Below are 21,271 nucleotides of genomic sequence, written 5' to 3'. Positions count from 1 at the left end.
TTCGGCGGTGTCCAAACGTCTTCCGTGGCTACTGGGCCTGTCCGCCCTTTTCCTTGGCAGGCTGACGAGAACCGGGTCCAACCGGGTGAAGGCGTAATTCTACAAATTAAGACAATGAAACAGCACCATGACGCTGCAACAAGCTGCGTGGGGAGGGCGTTAGAACGCTTCTCTTCGTCGTCACTGTCGTCGTGGAGCGGTAGCGGGGGGGATTAGTACATCCGCCTGGCCACGTTTTTGGTTCTTTCCCACAAATAACTTACCTTCCTCGTCCTGGTCAAACACACACCGATCGCAAAAGGTTAACTGGCTACACAAATAAACTCTACCAGCTCATCACATGTCAATGGTTGCTACGCTCATGCTCAAGTGCCTATTACCAAGGCCATCTCCCCCGCTGCACAACTTGCCCGACAAGACACGGCCTCCCGGAGCAGGCCCTGCCAATGTTTGCCCAACATTCATCAGTGCACAATTTGTTGCCTGCTAGCGTTTATTGAAAATTGAGGTGTTATTTATCGGCCACAGCTCATAAATTTGTCCCAGCACAGCTGCGAACTGTGAAAACACCAATTCCCTGTCAGGTGTAAGGCCTCGCTCGGCCGTTCCGAGCTGGTTCCGAGCTGGGAAATGAATTTTCCCAAGTGCACATTTGCATACGCTGGGCTAGGCAGGGTAATCTTATTTAACCGGGGAAAGGGGAACGGGAAATTTATGATTGCCCGTTTTGCCTGCTGAGGCGCTACCACCCGGCGGGTCGACCGTCCCGGCGGATCGAATTCTCATCGCTTTGCACCGGGGGCGCGCACTCGTCGCTCGTCGTAAATTTTGCACCAACCGTTTGGCGCATTGGTTCATTTGGTTCATTCACAAAACAACCACGAGCATCCGTGGGCTGCGGGTTCCCAAGGGGAGTGCATCAAACGTGTGAATGAAGTGCCACGATGGGGTGCAGCTTTGCCCGCTTTCTGATGATGCAGCTCCGCACTCTCTGGGGGCTCAGTGCGGTGGGCAAACGAAACCCCTAGAGTAGGTGCAATTCGATGGAAAGATCACGTAAAGTTTGCAGAATAATAGCGATTGTGATCGTCATCATGTACTCAAAGTACTTAGAAGAAGATTTTCTCCAAACAACGTTTTGTTACTCTTGTTTTACGTTTATAGATGTTTTATTTTCTTCTATTTTACATTGTTAATATATTTATTATATTTAAATTTCTTCTATTTTACATTGTTAATATATTAAATATATTTTATTTCTTTTTTCCATTTATAATTTCATCTTATTAATTTGATTTTGGTTCTTGTAATTTGCTTTTGAAGTTCCATTATATTTTCTTTATTTTGAACTTTTTCCTTGTTTCATTATAAAACAGCATTTTTTATATCCATTTTCTCTTATTTTCTTTTCCATGTTTTCTGATTCATCTTATGAATTTGATCCTTGTTCTTGTCTTGTGCTTTTTTATGTTTTGTCTTATTTTGTTTGCTTTGAATTTTTTCATGATTTAATCAGTTATTAGTTTATTTTGAACTTTATTTTATTTTCCATATTTTAAATTACTATATTTACAGTATTCAGATGCATGATTCAATTAAATGTTTGATATATTGTTTTTTATCTTTTCATTAACTAGTTTCCAACTTTCAATCAATTAATAAATCTTGTCTCTTATCATATCATCGATTTTAATCCTTTGTATATTACACCAGTTTGTATTTTAATCAAAACTATATGCTTCTATATTTTTTATGTTCATTTCATAGCTTTAGTTTATTTTTATTTTCTTGATTTTGTTTGTACTAGATTCATTCGTTTCTCAATTCACGATTTACACCTGTTTCCATCTACGTTCGAATCTCATACCATTAGCATCGAATCGCAAACCGCCTGCTTTGAATCGCACGCCACTACGATTGAATGCGTGCAACCATGGTTGAATCGCGTGCCAGTACGGTTGAATCGCGTTCCACTATGGTCGAATCATATGCCACTACGATCGAATCTTGTGCCGCTACCATTGGATTCCTGAAAGCAAGAGCATAGTAAACTGTTTGTTTACGTTTGAAAGCTGTTTCTTTTTTCGCCGACTGCATTTCGTTTTTAAAATACTAATAAAAGGTAATTATTCCCTGATTATAGGTAAACCCGACGAATATTGGTTGAAAACAAGGATTTTACCATCAACAAGGGACCATGGTTTAAACCAATATTCGTGATTTACCTATAATCAGAGAATTCCTTTTTATTAGTATTTTACTAGCTAAATGCCGTCGGTGATGAAAGAAACAGCTTTCAAACGTAAACAAACAGTTTACTATGCTCTTGCTTTCAACGGAATCCAATGGTAGCGGCACACGATTTGATCGTAGTGGCATATGATTCGACCATAGTGGAACGCGATTGAATCGTACTGGCACGCGATTCAACCATGGTTGCACGCATTCGATCGTAGTGGCATGCGATTCAAAGCAGGCGGCTTGCGATTCGATGCAAATGGCTCGAGATTCGAACGTAGATGAAAACAAGTGTATCTTCTTTTTTCATTATTCTTGAAACATTTGTATAATATTAATCAAATTCATCATATTTATCAACTTTTAAAATTACCTGTTATGTTTCTATGTTATAAAATTGTATTTTTTAATATTAATTGCTTATCATTTTCAATGAATGCATTCTTATAAATTCTATTAAAATTGGAATAGTATACAATGTACAATATTTTAAGTATTTTTTTCATTATTTTACCTTTCATGCAAAGAAACGTAACCAACTTCCCATGGCACTTCGGCCTTACCAGAGATCGGTCACGCTCGCAGCACTCTCAGGTTATGAGCGCAAAATTGAAAACGGATAAATAATCCATCGGACAGATTGGAGAACGCTCAGAGCAATCTCGCGTTGCGCAAATATTGAAAGTTCGAGCGTGCCTTCGAGCGTAAGTATTACAAAATAATAATAAAAAAAAAAACTTCACTTCCAATAGGATACGAATCGATATGGAAGAAAACCACGATCCACAGCAAAACGAAACGTTTCATTTCGATTTTATTATTTATTTTACCTTCACGTTCCCTCGATCCTCCCTGTAGCTTCCATCCGAAGTTCCGTGGCCGTGGGTGGGTGTGAGGTGTTTTAGCAATAATATATTGATATTACCACTCGAATACGTGTAAATTGTTTTATCCATTCGGGCGCTTTCGCCAACCGAAGGCTTGAAGAATGGACGGCTATGCGCTGTACAGCCCCGCAAGGCGCCGTTTCGGGGTGACGTATCGATTCTGGTCGCCCGCTGCCCATTTTGCTGCACACACACACACATCGGTGAGAGGTGATAAGCGAATGAATCGTTGCCTGCGGGATGCTGCTGAACGATTCTTATGCAAAAAGATATTCGCTGGCTGGCCCGCCGGTGTGGAGTGCGCTTCACTCATCTGCCTTGCGGCGATCTGCATTCATCTTGCGGACACCTTTGGCTGTGTTTGTAACATAAGAGAGCATAAGAATAAATACTGCGTGTCCATCCCGGCGAAACGTAAGTGAATCGATCGTACAGAAATGAAAAAAAAACGATCAAGGGAAAGGGAACGTGAGTTTTAATTTTATTGTTTGCTTTAAGCGACCCGATTGGAAAAGTAATTGAAGCATAAATCAAGCAGCAAAATGCAAATAACCGGGCCAGTGATTTATGCGGGTGGGTGTTTTAAGGTGCGATGATAAATTCATAATTTAAATAAATATTTACCCAGATGCGTGGCTCTGCCGCAAGGGGGACTTTGGAGAGGGTTTGATTTTGATCGTCCAGTTGTTCGATATGTTTTATAGTTGCTTTATTGTTGCAGGCAACATATTTGAATTTATTCAAATTTGAATTTATCAACGTGTTAAAAAATGCCAATATGATTTAAAAAGAAACTATTAGCACAATTAACAGAATGAATGAATATTAATCAGTAAGTCAAACAGTACAATATTTAATACTAAAAACACAAATATTAGACAAATATTTACATATAATACAAAAGGAACTATTCATGTCCAAAATACAGAACCAAAACAATAATAACACTGGATGAAATTAAATAACATGATTTACAGTCTCTCCAAGTTACGCGAATAATGCATTCCGGGGACATTCGCGTAACTCAAGATTTTGCGTAAGTGAAATATCACGTTTTTCAGCCAAAATATGGTTGATAAACAGATATACAGTAGAGTGCTATTTATCCGGGCTTCTCGGGACTTGACCTCGCCCGGATATGCGAATAACATGGATAATGATTAAATGATGATTAAATTTTATCACCAATTGTTGATTATTTTTTTGAAAATTGTCTTATTTTTTATCAAAATAACCACATTTTTATTAACTTCACGTTTTTCACACAAGATTATTTGAAATTTGCCTTGAATTATCGTGTTTTTTGTTATGAAAATGTGCTCTTTTAACCGCTTTTTAAAATATCTTCCTCACTACGCAATGTCACCATTGTATTGAACTGTCATTCGTCAACTGCACGGATAACATGACAGCCGGATAAAAGGTACCCCGTTAAACGGCGCTCCACTGTGTTTGTTTAAATTTAGTACTCTTAAGCAATTAATTACTTATTCCATACAATTTGTGTAGAAAATTCGGTTAATTCTGACAGTTTAGGGCTTTCACATTTTTAACTATAATGTAATTTATTATGTCACTAGATAACTGTCAAAATGAAATAAAAAATGCTTTTACTACGAGTTACTCGAAGAAAGACTGTAGTGAAAAAATCTTACCGACCAAAATAAGGCAGAGAGAAACCCTGCAATTTTACAGGACTGAAATAGAAATAACAGAATGAGCATAAAGGTAAGTAGGTTTAATAAATTTGTAAATATTGATAAGACAGAAATAAAATTAATAGATTAACAAATGTTCCTTAAAAAAAACAACTTACGATTAAAAACGTAACAAAAGCTACAGAAAAAGAACACATTTTGTTTGATGGATTTGGAAAATTGTAGATACTTTATTTATTATCATTATTTCATTAGCAGCTCGTAATAATGTCGTTCATAATAGAAATAGGGGAGGAATGATCTCTCTTTCTCTCTATCTGGCTGATTGGTTTAGTTATCGTTTAGTTATGTTAAATTTTACTTTCTTATTCGAGTAAAGGAGGGTTGGTTGTTGCTTCTGCTGCCTTCATTTATACCTTTTCATATCAGTTTTCATCATTAATTTGTTCGCTAGAATATTATTCTGTTTCACCTTCTTCCCAGCCAGATCGCGCCATTATAACTATTGTTTTATTTTTAACTCACTTTCTTGTATAATTTATCTCATTGTAACACTCTCCAGCGGTCTAAAAACGATTAAATATCAAGTAGTATATGAACTCAGATCGTTGAAACACAACCGCACCGCTAGAGAAATAGAAATACAACATCCGATTGATTGAGAAACACTTTCCCAAACTGAACAATAACAAAACGCATTACACAAACATGATATGAACTGCGCCCTCCCTCGGCCTTTGGACCACCGCGAGAAGCACCGCTTAAACCTTTCTACATAACAACAGTAAGTGTGTATGGTGGAATCAAGTTACAAAGTATGGCGTTCAAAAGGGCCGATTGTACTGATCGTTTAAAAAATGCAGCGAAATGTTTTGGCGCACCGCTCTTCTCTAGCGCTCTACTATCTCGTACTCCAAAGCCCCACTAGGGACATGCAATTGGATCGGTGTGTGCGCACGTGAGTGTGTGTCTCTGTATGTATATGTGTGTATGTGTATATAAACGCGTATATGTAATGTGTATAAAGTTCGTATATATCATTAGATACGCAGCGCTGTTCGGAGCATATTAGGCGGGACGTTAGATTTCTTCAATGTTACTAGTTATTACTATTTAAGAGATGTGTTAATACCTGATAATGCTCTGATTTCTCTTGACCTCCTTTTTTGCTCCATTCCTACCGTATATGAGTTTACGCATGCACACACGCACACCCACTATTTTCTAAACTTTCATCTTGTTTTGGAAGGTTGTACACGTTGTTGTTTGCTACCGTATTTTGGCAAAGGTTCATCAAAACCGATCCTTCTTAGCTGTCCTTCCCGCGGTCCCTCTTAACGTTCGAATGGAATTAGCGGAATGATAATATATCATTTAGTTCTACCCATCAATTGGAAGCGGAGGTAGCACATGGCGGAGGACTGTGCATGTGCAGTGTCACTTCCAGGCGTGAATGGGCGGGCTGGCCCTGTGGTTTCGAGTTATATATTCCAATAGGAAAATAGGGATTTGGAAGATTTGTTATCATTGTGCCACGATGTGTATTGTTGTGTAAGCCGCATCTAACGGGAGGGAGGCGATGAGAGCTTTATACTAGAACATTTAAATGCTCTTAAATATTTTGTTTTCTTTTCTTTTGCTTTTTGCTTCCGTGAAGCTAGTTCATTAAGAAACTATGTTTTGTTTGTTTAAGGTATTCAAAATTATTGTGACGCAGGAATAGGGATCTCCTGCTTAACTAAACTCATTTAAACTCACTAAACACATCTGTTTACTCTTATTCTCTACCAATGGCATACGTGGTTTGCTCTACCGCTTTTTTCTTAAACATTACACAGGAAGGAAGAAAGTAAGTAGCAATGAGAGACATTCATCCGACGTCCCGCTGAACGTGCCGCACTTAGAACCCAATAGTAAATCAAACCTATTGGAAAGCTAGCAAATAATAGTTCCATTACTGTGTTTTTACTGTGTGGGCAATGCAATAGCAAAATTAAAATTAGCCCAAAATTTACAATAAACATCCTGCAAGGTCAAACACGTTTTGATTGGATACTGCGCATTAAGTTAACGCAATGTAGACACTTTTCACAGCTTTCTCACAGCGTTTTTTTAATGATTCTTCCAATTAGTTTTTTGGTCACAAAAATTATTTTTTTTTAAACCGTTTAAAAACCAACGCTTGTCTTGAGAATAATGGCATTTTCAACCGATTAGACCAATTTTTCATTTCATAAAACGAGATTAACTGCAGGCATACAAAATGGACGGGGTGACGAATGTGATTTGTAGGGAAAGGTACATTCTTGCTGAACATAGAACTGAACTTTTCTTTTTAATGTTGGATGATACAAAACATGTAACTAATACATCGCCTCAAGTACTGTACAGTTATAGACGGCGTTCATTAAAATTTAGTCAATAATAGTCCACCAGACAAGATAAAATGTGCTAGCACGTTTGATGATGTTGAATGATATGAAATCGTGTGACGTCATGCACGACTCTCCTATACCCACACCAATGGAAATTGGACATTATAAAGCATTTGGACTGATTGTTTGTGTACCAAATAAATCATCAAAATAAAATGCTCCCTCTTTCATCCGCGTACGGAGAGAATCCGCCCTCACGATCGCACAGGCACCGCAGCGTGGCAGCACTAGCGATCGAACGAGTAAAATCATTTTAAGCTTTTCCCAACGCTGTTACCACCACCGCTGCCGCCGGTGCTGCTGCTGTTGCTGCTACCGTTCTGAGCGTTCCCGTTGGTGACGTTACTATTGCTGGCAGTAGAATTGTTCGCCGCATTTCCACCGTTATTGTTATTATTTATAGCTGTGCTGGTATTATTTTGGCTGTTGTTCCCATTACCATTGCTACTGTTGGAATGATTATGTTGCTGCTGCTGCTGCTGCTGCTGCTGCGGATTGCTAGCACTGCGGTTCAGATTATTGTTCAGCGGAACGGTGGCACGTTGATCTTCCATGCGGCCTCCCTGGAGGCGCATGATAAGCGAAAAGAAATCCTCATCCGGCACGGTTGCGCCACTGTTCGACGCGACGCTGGCCGGTGCGACGACCTGGCCCTCGGTCGCCTCCGCATCGAGCGTTATATTTGGCGTTGGCAGCTCCGACCGTTGCTCCTCAATGCGTGAACCCTTTTGGCGGGAGAGAGGTAACGTTAGCGCGCTTGTGCGGGAAATTCATTCCTTTTTTAAAATGCCCACACTTACCTGACATCTCATCAGCATGTCGAGGAACGCATCGTCCGGTGGTGTACCGAGCTCGACCGGATCTTCCGGCGTGGTGGACCCCGGTCCCGATTCATTATTGTTCGTCGGACGGCTCATATTGTTGGCATTGCCGAGCGATATTCGCTTCAGCCCAGGCAGCAGTGCTCGTTGTTCATCCATTCGCTCCGACTGGAAGTGTGCAATCATTTCCAGCAGCACGTTCCTATAAAGAGGGGGGAAGGAAAGGCCAACGGCAGCAGCAATTAGAAGCGTTGCGGAACATACGGTAGCGATAAGCAATCACATTACCTATTCTCCTTGCCCGCCGGTGGGTTGTTGCTGTTATGCTGTGTCAGTGGTTTTCTCGCAGAATCAACACTTTCAGCATGCGTTAGCTGTAAAGGAGTAGCACACAAAACAGGACACCAATTAACAAACCAATCGTTTAACTTACTTTTGCCCACAACTAACCTTCAGCGTGCAGCGCTGATCGTCCATACGCTTGCTCTGCGATCGGGTCAGTAAATCGAAGAAATCTTCGTCGTTGCTCTTGAAGCTGTTTTCGCTCTTTTTCACCTTCGACGGCTGGGACGGCGGTACCTGCGCATTGCTCGTTTGATTCTCCTGGACGTTATGCTGGGCCAGCTTTTTGCCATCCGGCGTTAGCTACAGCGCGAAAGATAAACACACACTTCATTAGTTTCACTCGATCAAGCGCGATATCGCACCGCAAACTGTTCAGTTCGTTTTCGTCTTTTTTATGAGCTCCCCGAGGAAAGTGCCGGTGGAGAAATGTTGCCAAAAACTCGGTCTTATCTCACCCGGCCGAAGATAAGGGCACACCGTTGTTTGAACAACCATTCTGTCTGTCGCCGAAAAGTACCAATATGGACACCACCTTTCAATACGCACTTGCCACAGTGAACTGAAGCGACAGCTGGGCCAAACCGCGTGCACACAACCCGGAGTTGATGATAAAAAAGGGAGGTGGGGATGGCCCCGATCAATCCCATCGCCAATGATGCCCACACTACACTAAACCCGGCAGCCGTTACGCATCCAACACATTCCCATCGATTATCATTGTTTGCGCGCTTGATTATAGGTTTGCCACCGGCAGGCATTTGTTTTTGTTGTTGAATCGACCGGCCGCGATTAGCGATAACAATCTCTCACATACACACACACACTCAATAAATCCCCCCCCCCCCCCCACCCTCCCCATATGTTTACACAGCTCAATAGAACGGCGGGCAAGCGTGTGCATACCTTAATTAAGTCTAGCTGTTCCATGCTCTGGCGTCGCAAGCGATGCTGTTTGCTGGCGGCAAGGGAAGCCACCTTGGCTGCGGCCGCCACGTGCACCTGCTGTCCGTGGTGAGTGTGGTGGTGCAGCGATCCTGATTCACTGTCCCCGACCCCGGCAGTCGGTGCCATCGCGGTTGCCGCGTGTGGGGCAGTGTGTGCACCACCCAGCTCCGCCGGCTGCGCAGCTTCCACGTTGGCTTCCAGCTCGGGCAGGCCCAAAATTTTGCGCAAATCGGCCATGTTCATGCGGGCCGTACTTTCGCCCACCATGTCGCCCAGCTCCTTCGCCAGCAGGTAGTGCGAGTTGGCGTAGTGCAGCGCCTTTTCGTGATTGCCGATCGAGGTGTGCGCATTGCCCAGGCTCCAGCAGGCACGCGCCTCCCCGATACGATCGCCGAGCTCCTGCGCGATGGCCAGATGCCGCTGATGGTAGTCGATCGCGGTGGGGAAATCGCGCAACAGCGTGTACGTGTTGCCGAGACTGTAGCACGCCTGCGCCTCAACTGCCCGTTCGCCCAGCTCGATCGCTAATGATAATGTACGCCTGCGGGAAACGAAAACGGTTATTAGTGAAACGGGCAAAGTTTTAAGACCCCACAAACACAAACAACCCCACTGTAGATCCGTTTCTACAGCAACGGACAGCCAGCCCATCCAACGTTGTACTCACTTGTAATGATTAGCCGCCTGCTCGAAGTGACCGAGAAAGATGTGAGAATTGCCCAGGTTGCTGTTCGCTCGCCGCTCCGCCGCCTTATCGCCAAACTCGCGCGCTATTCGCAACCGCTCCTGGTGGTGCTCGATCGCCGTCTCGAACTGTCCGAGCAGATAGTACGTGTTGCCGAGATTGCCGCACGCCCGGCCCTGCGCACCGCGATCGCCCAGCTCGCGCATCAGCCGCAAGTTTTGCTGATAAAAGTCGACCGCCTTCAGCAGCGAGTCCTGCACCTCGGCCGAGAAATCGCCCGGATCCTTCTGCCCGAGCTGCTTGCCCTTCGCGTGATACACGTTGCCCAGGTTGTACAGGGCGCGGCCCTCCGACAGCCGGTCCTCCAGCACCCGCGCAATGGCCAGATGGCGCTGGCAGAAGATGGCCGCCTCGTCGAACCGGCCCATCACCTTGAGCGTGTTGCCCAGATTGCCGGACGATTTGGCCTCCCCGAGCCGATCGTTCATGGAGCGGGCGAGCGTCAGGTCGTGCTTGTGGTACTGCATCGCCTTCGTGTAGTCGCCCAGGTAGAAGTACGCGTTGCCGAGCTGGCTGTAGATTGCGCTGAGCGTACGCAGATCGTCCGTACCGGCCTGGATGGCGGCCTGGAAGAATGCCACGCCCGCCCGGCAGTCGCCCGATTTGCACAGCCGCTCGCCTTCCAGCGCCAGCTCCAGGCACATCGACGAGCCATCGTTGTTCTGGGTGGAGAGAGATAGAGAGAAAGAGCAGAAGAAAAAGCAACCGTAAGATGCAGGCGGAACAGACAGCACGCTAGGGATGACAGCGTTTAATTGATCTTGGCGCCCTCGCGGAGCGAAACAAACGGAGCGATTCATGCCACAGTGTACCCCCTTTCGCTTCTCCCTGTTTCCCCCGCGAGTCGCATCATCGTGACGACTGCAGCAATTATGATTCACTGCCTTTTTTAGTAGGGCGTGCATGGGGTCGTAATAAGAGGCATTTGGTAGCTTCAAATGAAAAACAGTCGCTCGGTCTGTCTGTTCAATTGAGCGGCTCTTGGGCTGGAAGAGAAAATGAAACAAGTAAATCGCCGTCGTATACGCTACCTGATCGCTGGATAAATTTTCAGCGCTTGCTGAGAGTGACGACATCGTACGAACCGTACGGGGTGTGCGTGTGTTTGATCGGAATGTTCGAAGAAATAAAAAAACAAAATCCGCTCCTTTTTTACGACCTTTTCTGCTCAGCTGGAGTTGATTTGGGCAATCCGGCGAGAAAAACCCCCCTGTTGCCCACGAAAGAAAAACACTTTCCCTTGTGTTTTGTTTGTTTTTCCTTCTCCGGTTGTCTTCCGTGCGTCTCGCTTGCCCACACACTCGATTAACCGTTTTTTTGCTTCTTTTTTCACTTTCTCGTTCACACACACGACGCGTTTCTTTCTCTCGCTCTCCCTTCTTCTATCTAAACAAGCATCTTTCTCGGCAACTTGTTGTTGTGATGTGAAGTGTCCGTGATGATGCCGTCCCCCGATGAAAAGATTCAGCTATTGCGGTCTAATATCGACGATGGCGAGTATTCTAAGCAACAAAACACACAGCTGCTCTACCGCTATCAAGGATGAGTATATTTTGCGTGCCAAAATGTAAACTATGCCACACACAGAAACACAGTCTATTGTTCCGGGCGAGCCCCTTTACTAGGCGAAGCTTTTCGCACACACACACACACGCAGAAGCCACCACAATCACTGTCCACACAACACGGCGATGGCGTACGGTGCGGGACTTTGGCCGCTTTTGGCGCTGGGAATCCGTAGCATTCCGTGGATCGCGTTTGCGGGACACTTTCGTAGCTTGCTGGCAGCAAATTATCGTTCACTTTCCTCCTTAACAACAACTACAACATCACGGCACAGCGGGACGGTTCGCGGGTTGGCTGGTTTGACGTTTCTTTGACAGTTTGCGTTTGAAAAATGGGTTATTTTCGTTGCAAAATTTAAAACTTGTTTTGGTTTTATAAAAATTGTGTGTGTTTTATGATTTATTTCTACGTAAATCTAGAGTTATCAGTTTACAAGTTTACTAATAGTTGGTATCAGAGATTTGTAAATAAAATGCTCTTAAAAACTATTTATAATCTTTTTTTTTAAGAAAACAGTCGACCACTGTGAAGACATTGGAAGGCAATTTTAATCTTTTGATGATGTTTTAAAGTACAGATTAATGAACACCAACTGTAAAATAGCGCATTGGCTTTATTAACTATCCAAAAATGGTAACCCGGCAAACGCTTCCCTTATTTCGCCCTCGTCCTCCTCCGTTCGGCAAACTGCCATTTCGCCCTCCTGCTCCCGGCCATCCACCTTCGGCTCGTTAAAATCCTGTGGAATGTTCAACACCGGCTGCATGTACGCTTCCCGATGTACGTCACACCACCGTTTGCCCACCGCCGGGAAGATGCACTTCCGGAACACCATGCACGTCACGTGCTCCAGCTTCTCTATCTTGATGCGCCCGAACCCCATCAGCCCCAGCGTGTAGCGCCAGTTCTTCATCAGCTTTGCATTCGCTCCCTGGTGCCGACTGTCCGGTGTTATGATCAGCAGGATGCCTTCCGGTTTCAGCAGCTCGTACGCTTTCCGGCAGCATCGTAACCGTTGGTCCGGCGAGGGCAGATACTCCAGCAGCAAGCTAAACACGATCGCATCGTAATGTTCGCTCGGGAACGCTTCGATCGAATGGTGCTCCACCGATACGAGCGGTTCGGTAATGCTCTTCCAGATCTCCGCTTCGAGAAAATCACAATGCCACACCGACGCACAGGCCGGTGCGATGTCGATGGCTGTTACGTCGAAATCCGGAAAGCACGCGAACGGATCGTAACAGCTTCCTACATCGAGCAGTCGTATTCGATCGATCGTGTACGGACGATGGGCGGGTTGGTGGCCGATGCCGTCGATTGCCTGCATCACCTTGTCATCCTTCTCGCGGAACAGGTACAGCAGAGGGGTCGCTCCATGAAAGTAGCTCCGGCAGGACGCCACCACCCATTCGATGCGGCTGTTTGATCGTTTGCAGCTTACCTCCATCGTCCGGTCCCAGTAGCAGGTGGCCAGTTTGTGCATCGCTTCGGCGTAGCTTTTCAGCAGCCCTGCATCGCGTACGTGTTCCTTCCATACTGCTTCCGGGTCTTGCTGTTTGGCCGAGTCGCGAAGACGCTGGTGGACGGATTTTATCAACCCGGACAGTTCAAGCTGTTCCTGTGTGGCCATCACGAAACACGGTAGTACGATTCATACGCACGTTTCTTTCTGTCGGCTTGAAAATGTAAACAAACATTGAGCACATTCAGCTGCGGCCAAATGAAGCAAAAGAGAGAAAATACAGATTCAAGTAAGTGAAAGGTAGATCACATAAATGTTAAAAATAAAAAGATTTTCTTTTCATTTGCAATTATTCAACAAGCTTTAATTATCATAACTTTTTTTATTTCATGAACTACACATAAGTTTAGCTAACCTAAACTGGTAAGTAAAACCTCAGCTCGAGTGAGAAGAACAAAATCAGCTCGATAGTGAGACTGGTGCTCGAATCTGATTCGCCGATAATTGTGGTTGTTGTATTGGATAAATTCAACAAAGAACATCACATTGCATAAATTCGGGCGCTAAGTAAGTTCAGATGTGAGCTGATGCTTAGGTAAACCTAAAAAGGATTTAAACACGCTTAATTTCACATTTTCTATTTAGCCATTACCAAAAACGGTACATAACTTTATTTACTTTTTTTCTAAATTATACTTCAATATTTATCTCCACAAAGAGCCACCTACTCATAGCCCAAATAATTCGAAATAAGCCTCGAGGCTATACCGAGCCAGCTCCGTCCCTTTGATGTATGCTGCAGCATAGCAATTCTATTCGGATCGTATCCATCATCAACGGCGTAGTAATCTGGTTCCGGGGCAGTGGCAGATTCTTCATAATACGAAAAAGCCTGACACACCACCATACCTGCCACAACGGCTAAGACAATCGGATGAAAACTGAATGCAAACTTCATGCTGACGAGTGAAATGATGTCTGTAACTGACCTTTACGTGTTCTACAGTCTTTCTTTTATAGCAAACTTGTTCTACATTTCTTACTTCCCTATTGTTTGGTGTTGTGTGTCTAGCACAGTACTAGCACATTACTTGCGGCAAAACAGCGTTAAAAATACTCCACATACGTGTTTATTGAGACGATATGGCAATCTATTAATAGATCGAAAAGTTGCTTGTTTCCAGAAGCAAATTATCAAACTTGTTTTTCACTTTGCCTATCACAGACTCCGTGTTTGTGCAAGTGTGGACAGCAGAGCTAGGTGTTGAACCTGTGCCGAATTCTTCGCCAGTCTTTATTGAAGTGTCCGGAGTATAGGGATTTTTTGAATTCAGATGTTTCACGAAGCTCGTTATATTTGACTCAAGTAACCGATGTGCAGGTTAAAAGGAAAATAAATTTTGATGTAGCCTATTCCACCACCAAGCAAGGCGTGAAGCTAAAAAGCAGGAAAACAAAACTTCCCTATCAAGTGTCGCCATTCGTCTGATGTCATCTCTCAACGATTTTTAATGGCTACAATTTACCTCACAGCTATGCCCAACTAGGAAGCAGTGTGCATTCGGGCAGTCATTATATTTAAGAACAAACTTAGTTTCTTAAATATTGTTTACAAACCCATTTTAGAAACGGTTCCGTAACTTGAGACTGTAAATCATTCAATATAAATCCTACGACCACAGTACCAACGCAGCACTTTCGACCTTGACTCACCATCGACCATCGTTGAAACTCAAACAAAACCTCGCAACGTTATTTGGATGGCTCCCCAATGGCCAAATTTTGAACCGGCCATTGTTTGCCATTGTTACGGTAGTTATCCTCGCAGGCAAGACTTGCACAATCCCTGCACCCTGGCGGTCTGTACGGGAAAATTTGTCCATTTCTATCGCCGATGTGCAAACGCCTTCGCCGCATGTGCTGTGAGCTAAATATTGATATTACCCACATACACACACACAAACTCCTCTCACGTCTATCGTTTGCGCAGCAAGTGCGCCCTGCCAATGTCTCCACGTGTCCTGTACGCTAGCAGCGACCGGTGCGCCGAATCTAACGCACATGCAGTTTTTGAAAAGACCAAATCAACACACCCGCGGGACGAACCGACGATCACGCTGGTTGGCGGTAAACCTTTCACGCGGGCAAGCTTAAACACCGTTAAAGGGCTGCCTGCCCATTCGTCGCAGCGCCAAAGCCAAACCGGCGCAAAAGCAAACACGAACGCCAACTGTGAAATCAAATCTTCAAACATTTCAAAGCCGCCCATCGGTTCGGGCGTCTATGGGCGGGCTGGCTGGCTGTTCACGGCCTGCTATGTGCATAATGGAGCGCATTGTTGGAGTGCGTAGCATCCTCACAACGTACCAGAAAATTAAAAAAAAAAACCACACCGTCCACAGAGCTCGAGCTCTCGTGGCAGCATCAACAAACACGGACGGTGGTGGAGCGGTTTGCTTGTATCAGCGGTCTAGGGGCACCCTGCAGAACATCTCCCGAGCGTTGTTTAATTAATTTCAACAGGTCAGTGAGCCGCATTTTTTCACCGATTGTGAATTGTTTTGCTTTCACACTTGCGTTTATGTGGTGCAGACAGACCATACTGTTGGATGGTCACCCCAGTCTAGAGGGAAAAGTGTGTATAATTGCAAAATATTGTCATTAGCACGCGAAAATATGCGTAGGTAGAGAGAGAGAGGGTGTCGTTAAACTCGAAATTGGTTCATCCCGCGGTTGCGTTAAGTACCTTGACAAGAGTGGCGTTTGTTGTTAAAAATTTCGCGCGCACTGTGCCGGTTTTCGGTTTGTTTGACAGCTGTCAGCTACGCGTGAGGATCGCGCGAAGATCGTTTAGTAGACGGGAAGTGGATTGCAAAATGCAAAATTATACGAGGAAAACAAGATATTTTCTCTTTATTGCTACAGATGAAAAGAAAATGGTTAACAAAATGATTAAATTGAAAAGAATAAAAGACAAAATACTTACTATAAGTTAAGTAAAATAAACATTTTCGTGAACATTGTAAAACCAGTGACACACAAAACTAATGTCATTTTTAAATGTTACAAATCGAGCATCAGCACCGTTTTTATGGGTCGCCTCCATGTTGAACCAGTGTATCCTAACGTAAAACATGCTCTACACCCCAAAACAAACCTCTCCCCTCCCGTAGCGTACGGTGCGATTTGTTTATGGACACAAGTTATTATGTTTGTTATGATAATGTTTGCTTTGAATCAGTTTCAATCTTTTTGGAAACATTCTTAATGTGATGTCAGCCAACAAATCTGTGTCACCCACCGTCCCAAACAAACCAAACGCTTCCCATGTGCGTGTTGCACCATCATCCTGATACAAACCACCCCCATTGCTTCTCGAGCTTCTTCCACTCCTCGGGTTGTGGTGCAGCCGAAATTAGCATAAAAGAAATCGATCACACCGCTCCTCTCGTGTGTGTGTTTGCGTATACTATATGCGCAGGTTGAGCCTTCCCAACATGCTACTTAGCCGAGCGACACTCTTGGCCACCTTCCACATCCTTACCACGCGTTAAGGGTGTAGGCGTTTCCGTTCACTCCACAAACACACACACACACGTGTGGGGGTAGGTGTTCCCCCCGTCCAGTGTGGCCGTCCAACGTTTGCAGGCATGCCAAATTGTGATGCTTAGAAGTGGAATTATTAATAGCGTTACGCAAGGTGACTCTCGAAGATCGAGTGATGGAGGATGGATGACGCATCAGGCGGAGGTAGGATCGGCGCCGAAGCGCCTTCGCCAGTCATCATAATCGTCGTCGTCGTCGCCATCAATCGCGTGCTGGTGCCCAGGGGAGTTTGAGGTATGAAATAATAATCCGCACCAGTGCGACCCATGTGTCGAGTGACGGTGACGTGTGCTGATGGAGATAAACTATCGCGAGCATGACTTATTTTTGCTCCCCGTCCGTATCAATTATTGATTTCTTTTACAGATCGTTGCAGAGCACCAGAAACACACACACACACATATCAAATACACCACATCATCATCATCATCATCATTCGGAGGCATAGGCATCAGAAGAATGAATCGAACTCATACGGTGCCACGGCCTTTTCAATAGGTCGTAAAGTATCTTAGAAGTGGAAGCGTTACCGGGACCGTATCGCGTTTGATCGCGATCCATCAATCGCAAAAGCGCACAGCCAACCCCACAGTACGATCGATTATTGTGGGAGGCATCGTTTGTCTTGGTTCGTTTCGTGGAAGCTATCATTAGGGAATGGGTTGGAATGGTTTCGAGGACTAACCTTCGCGATGACGGTGCATCCCTGCTTTTTTCCGTAGCTGCTTGCACTAAATGCGCTCCAAGCGTGGTAAGCGAGACATACGGCGAGGAATGAATGAATTGCCCGTTCAATTATCGATTGATTCTTTCGAGATATTCACTCAGAACAAAGTGTTTGAATAAACAAGATTCTACGGCATCTCCTCTACAGCAGATATGCTGTTAGGCTCTCTCTCTCTTTTTTTGCTTTTGAAAATTCACAAAAACACCTTCAATGTTACCAAAAATACACTAGCAGTTAGCAGACTAATCCGACTTCAAACAACCGAACCTTTTAATGTCATTCCTCCATCACCGAATGCATTTCCCGACCGAACGCGCATAAATCACCATTAACGTTGCAAACGGAAAACCACAGTGTTTTGAAAAACCCCGTTTTCCACAACATAAACCTCGTGCAAGATGAAAGGGTTTCTCTTTGCTGGGAGATAATTCATCAACCAACCGAATCAAACGGCACTAACTACGGCGCCACACCCGATGGGTCCACAAATGAATTGGCTCAATTTAGCTGCCGGCGATCGGGGTGCGTGGGGAAGGGCAAGATTTAGTGCCCTCTGTTGCGAGGAGAGCGATGTACGGTTGATCCCATCGATCAAATGGAAGTACATCTGCAGACATGCATCCCGGTCATTGTTGGGTCTTTAAACGGGAATATTTGAGGTTGACAAAATGTGGTAAAAGCATAGCCTTTTGAACGATCACACATTGCCTGTGTGTATGGAACGAGTTTTAGAGTCTATAGACTAGAGTTTAGAGTCTTTATACTAACATTTGAGAATTTCTGGATTCCATACCTTTGCTTAGCATTTCAAAGATTTTAGGGAAGATCTTTTCTTTTGTGTGATCATTTGTGCTGGTTGAAACACATTCAAGCCGCAGAGACCTATCTCAAACGGTAGCTGAGGGAAATAAATGAAATATCTGTTCGAGATAAGAGATTTACTTCAGATTTTAGGGCACATTTAATCCTACCGTTGTTTGCAATCTTAAATTATGTATCTCCTTTCCACGATTTTCAACAACAATCGGAGCAACTGCGGTAAACCAAGTCACTTTGCGAAGGTTCTTATCTTACAAGCATAAATTCTTCCAATTTTAGATCGTCAGACACGAGGAGTATCTTGGAATGGGCTGAGCTTCTGACAACGAGAATAACACCACCAATAACACCATATGATCTTCACAAACATTGTAGACTCAGAAGTTAGTTTGGACAAAAGTTGAAGAATAAGTAATTTGGGCGAAAAGAGATCCTGACGGTTGCAAGGGCCTATCTTCGACATTAAAGTCTGAGAAAGCTTTACTTATGTGCGACGAGTACAAGGACATAGATAAACTCATTGGGGCCTCAAAAATAATTACCTGTGCATATAAATGTAGAAAAAGTCTCTCTAAGAACGCCTTGGACGCCGTGAGAGGTTAAGAGTGTCCTTTTGTTCCAGTTCATCGTGATCGCGTAGTACTACAATCATATTTATACATCGCTGTTCAATAGCTCTTATCTCGCAACACATTTGCATTGTAATTAAATGTAAATTTTACTACACTTCCCATGATCTTATATTCCCATGACAGTTCCCCCTTCTGTCAAACATAAGCTTAGTGCTTGCACAGCCGTTACGCCTCGGTGAAGGTCGCCCTTCCGTTATCCCACCGTTCTTCGCGGTAACGCACGTGAGAAAATGCATAAAACAGACGCATTTAAAACATGATGCGTGACCGAAGCGAGCATATATCCCCCATTTTTTGGGGTTGTGACGAGATTTTTTTCTACATTTGCCATCATCCACTCCCGGTGGCAATGCTCGAAAGGGTCCTATTTGGGTGTAGTCAGTCGGAAAGTGAGCAGGTGCAAATGTGCACTTGGCACACGGTAATGCACCGAGCGGTGATGCCTATTGCCCACTGCAGCCTTCGGGCGGGCTCAACCATTAAGCGAACTTTGTGACCACAGCGGTACGGCCAAACCACATCAAACCACGTTCCACTGGTGATATTTATAAAATGGCAACAAATGGCTTAATTAGTAACAGTATCACGTTCCTTTCGTGCCGCCCCGCAGTAGTAGTAGTAGTAGCAGTACCAGCCACCGCGGGTGAGGGAACTCAATTAGAGTCATCCCTGACCGATCAAAAACCAAAAACCCCGGTAGCCGGTAGTGCTGTGCGTTGCGTTAGCATCCCGCAGCGACCCAACCAAACTGGGCCCGAAACGGGCTTACGGCCCCGCGTGTATAATTTATATTTTGTGCAACACGGCCACCAGACCCGTCACCGTCAGACGCACGGTTCACATTCATTACGGTGTGATTTGTGACAGATCATTTAGTCCTTCCGTGTGCGTGTGTGTCTGTGTGGTAAAAGGGGGAAAACCACGGGAGCCAGGTAGAGATGTTGTCTCGAGAAAATAGACACTTGGTTTCGTCGTTTTGTGTGTGTGTGTCCCTCTCGGAGAGTCTCACGATGGGTCGCTCTACTCCTACGCGGTGTGTCCACTGGCGTGCGTGACGACTTCTTGAGAAACTTCCTCAGGTGAACCACAGGGGGAGCTAATGTCGCATGTGTGTATTTCATCACTGAGGATCAGATCAGCTACCGGGGTTGGTGTTTTTTTATAGGACAAACTGGTCACCTAGAAAGAAAGGGAAAGAGTTTCACTTTCACGCAGGCGAATGGCGCAATGTTTGAAAGTGTATTTGAACCGTGATGGATTGAAATTAATGGAATGGATTTTTCATACCCCAGTCTCCCCAGTAGGGTTGCCCGCACAACTTACAGTTGCAATCTGGGACGAGCCAGGGCGCGTACAGCAGTACAGAAGCACGTCAGTTTTACAGAGGAGGGGACAAACTGTTTAAGGCAGTTAAAATTAAATCGCCCCGTGTTCTTTTACGAACCATTTGATGAGCTACAAAACTGCAACCGCAAACCAAAAACACCGATCGGTTGTGAAACGATGTCGTAAATGGTCGTCTCCCGTAGGGAACAGTGCGCAATTAAATGTACATATTTCACCTGGGCCATATCGTCACCCGAAACCCGAGTTACAGACACCCAATACTACGAACACATTCCAAACATCCAAACAACTTTACATCTTCTAATGAACTCTCCTAGGTTATCGTTCGACGATGTAATAGGGTGCGCGTAGCGTTACTCGTTGCGGGTGTTGAATTATAGTGCACATAAATGTCGCACGTGACATGCGATAAGATGAGAAGAATAAAACCTAGCGTCCCAGCTGTCCCAGAGATACATATCGAGATGTACATCGAAAACGAAACCGATTCCAAAACCAAATTCAGAAGCTAGATTGGATTTGCGTTCCTGCTGATTGATCGGCACATGAATGCATCGTTATTAGCGATCAGTTTTCACCCGTTGCAGAAGCCTCCGCTCAGAAGATCAACGACATCGGAAGCATTTCTTTACAAAAAAAACGCAAACAAACCTTCACCAAAACACACGTGTTGCGCCAGTATTTATTATTTTGGTTCCTATTTACTTCTGTCACGCAGCATAAGGAAGGAAGCAGGCTGACTAAAATTAGGTTGACCTAAAATTAAATCCCACTCGCTCGTGCACTAGCGCGACACGCTTCTTCGGGCTTCATTTGATGTGACCCGATGCCGAACCGGCAACTTCCTCCTAATACTCGGTGGTGCCATCAGTGGCGAGGAACTTGAGGAATTGGTTCCGATCTTCAGATGCTGCTGTTGTTGTTACTTCCACGTCGTCAAGAAACGATCAGTAACCGTCACGGGTAGATGAGATGGCAAAGACACATCTCTTTACAGGATAGGTATTAAAAGAATATTCATCATAACTCGTTACGTGT

The 21,271-nt window shown here is 44.5% G+C and overlaps 2 protein-coding genes and 1 long non-coding RNA gene across 3 annotated transcripts; all 3 read right to left on the bottom strand.

Moving 5' to 3' along the window:
* Positions 1-4,979: 4,979 nt before the first annotated feature.
* On the bottom strand, positions 4,980-11,937 carry LOC1279941 (G-protein-signaling modulator 2). The gene is made up of 7 exons (XM_061655412.1): positions 11,106-11,937; positions 9,997-10,736; positions 9,288-9,870; positions 8,490-8,684; positions 8,328-8,413; positions 8,019-8,241; positions 4,980-7,943 (listed from the first exon to the last, which is right to left on the bottom strand). Exons 1-7 carry the CDS (start codon positions 11,148-11,150, stop codon positions 7,467-7,469), a joined length of 2,349 nt encoding a protein of 782 aa, XP_061511396.1. The 5' UTR covers positions 11,151-11,937; the 3' UTR covers positions 4,980-7,466.
* A 298-nt stretch (positions 11,938-12,235) lies between these two features.
* Positions 12,236-13,337, bottom strand: LOC1279940 (S-adenosylmethionine sensor upstream of mTORC1). The gene has a single exon (XM_061655414.1). It carries the CDS (start codon positions 13,268-13,270, stop codon positions 12,257-12,259), a length of 1,014 nt encoding a protein of 337 aa, XP_061511398.1. The 5' UTR covers positions 13,271-13,337; the 3' UTR covers positions 12,236-12,256.
* Positions 13,338-13,728: 391 nt separating this feature from the next.
* Positions 13,729-15,427, bottom strand: LOC133393596 (uncharacterized). The gene is made up of 2 exons (XR_009766274.1): positions 14,092-15,427; positions 13,729-14,011 (listed from the first exon to the last, which is right to left on the bottom strand). It is a non-coding gene; the product is annotated as an uncharacterized LOC133393596 (long non-coding RNA).
* Between the last annotated feature and the right edge of the window lie 5,844 nt (positions 15,428-21,271).

Source organism: Anopheles gambiae, chromosome 3 (assembly GCF_943734735.2).
Source record: "Anopheles gambiae chromosome 3, idAnoGambNW_F1_1, whole genome shotgun sequence".
Taxonomy (NCBI): Eukaryota; Metazoa; Arthropoda; class Insecta; order Diptera; family Culicidae; genus Anopheles; species Anopheles gambiae.
Note: the sequence above shows the minus strand (reverse complement) of the source record. Positions and strands in the feature narration are given on the sequence as shown.

Coding starts and splice junctions, on each gene's coding strand:
- LOC1279940 (XM_061655414.1), bottom strand. CDS start 13,270: ATGGCCACACAGGAACAGCTTGAACTGTCCGGGTTGATAAAATCCGTC.
- LOC1279941 (XM_061655412.1), bottom strand. CDS start 11,150: ATGTCGTCACTCTCAGCAAGCGCTGAAAATTTATCCAGCGATCAG. Junction 9,871..9,996: donor CAGGCGGCTAATCATTACAA/GTGAGTACAACG, acceptor CGTTTCCCGCAG/GCGTACATTATCATTAGCGA. Junction 7,944..8,018: donor ACATGCTGATGAGATGTCAG/GTAAGTGTGGGC, acceptor TCCCGCCAAAAG/GGTTCACGCATTGAGGAGCA.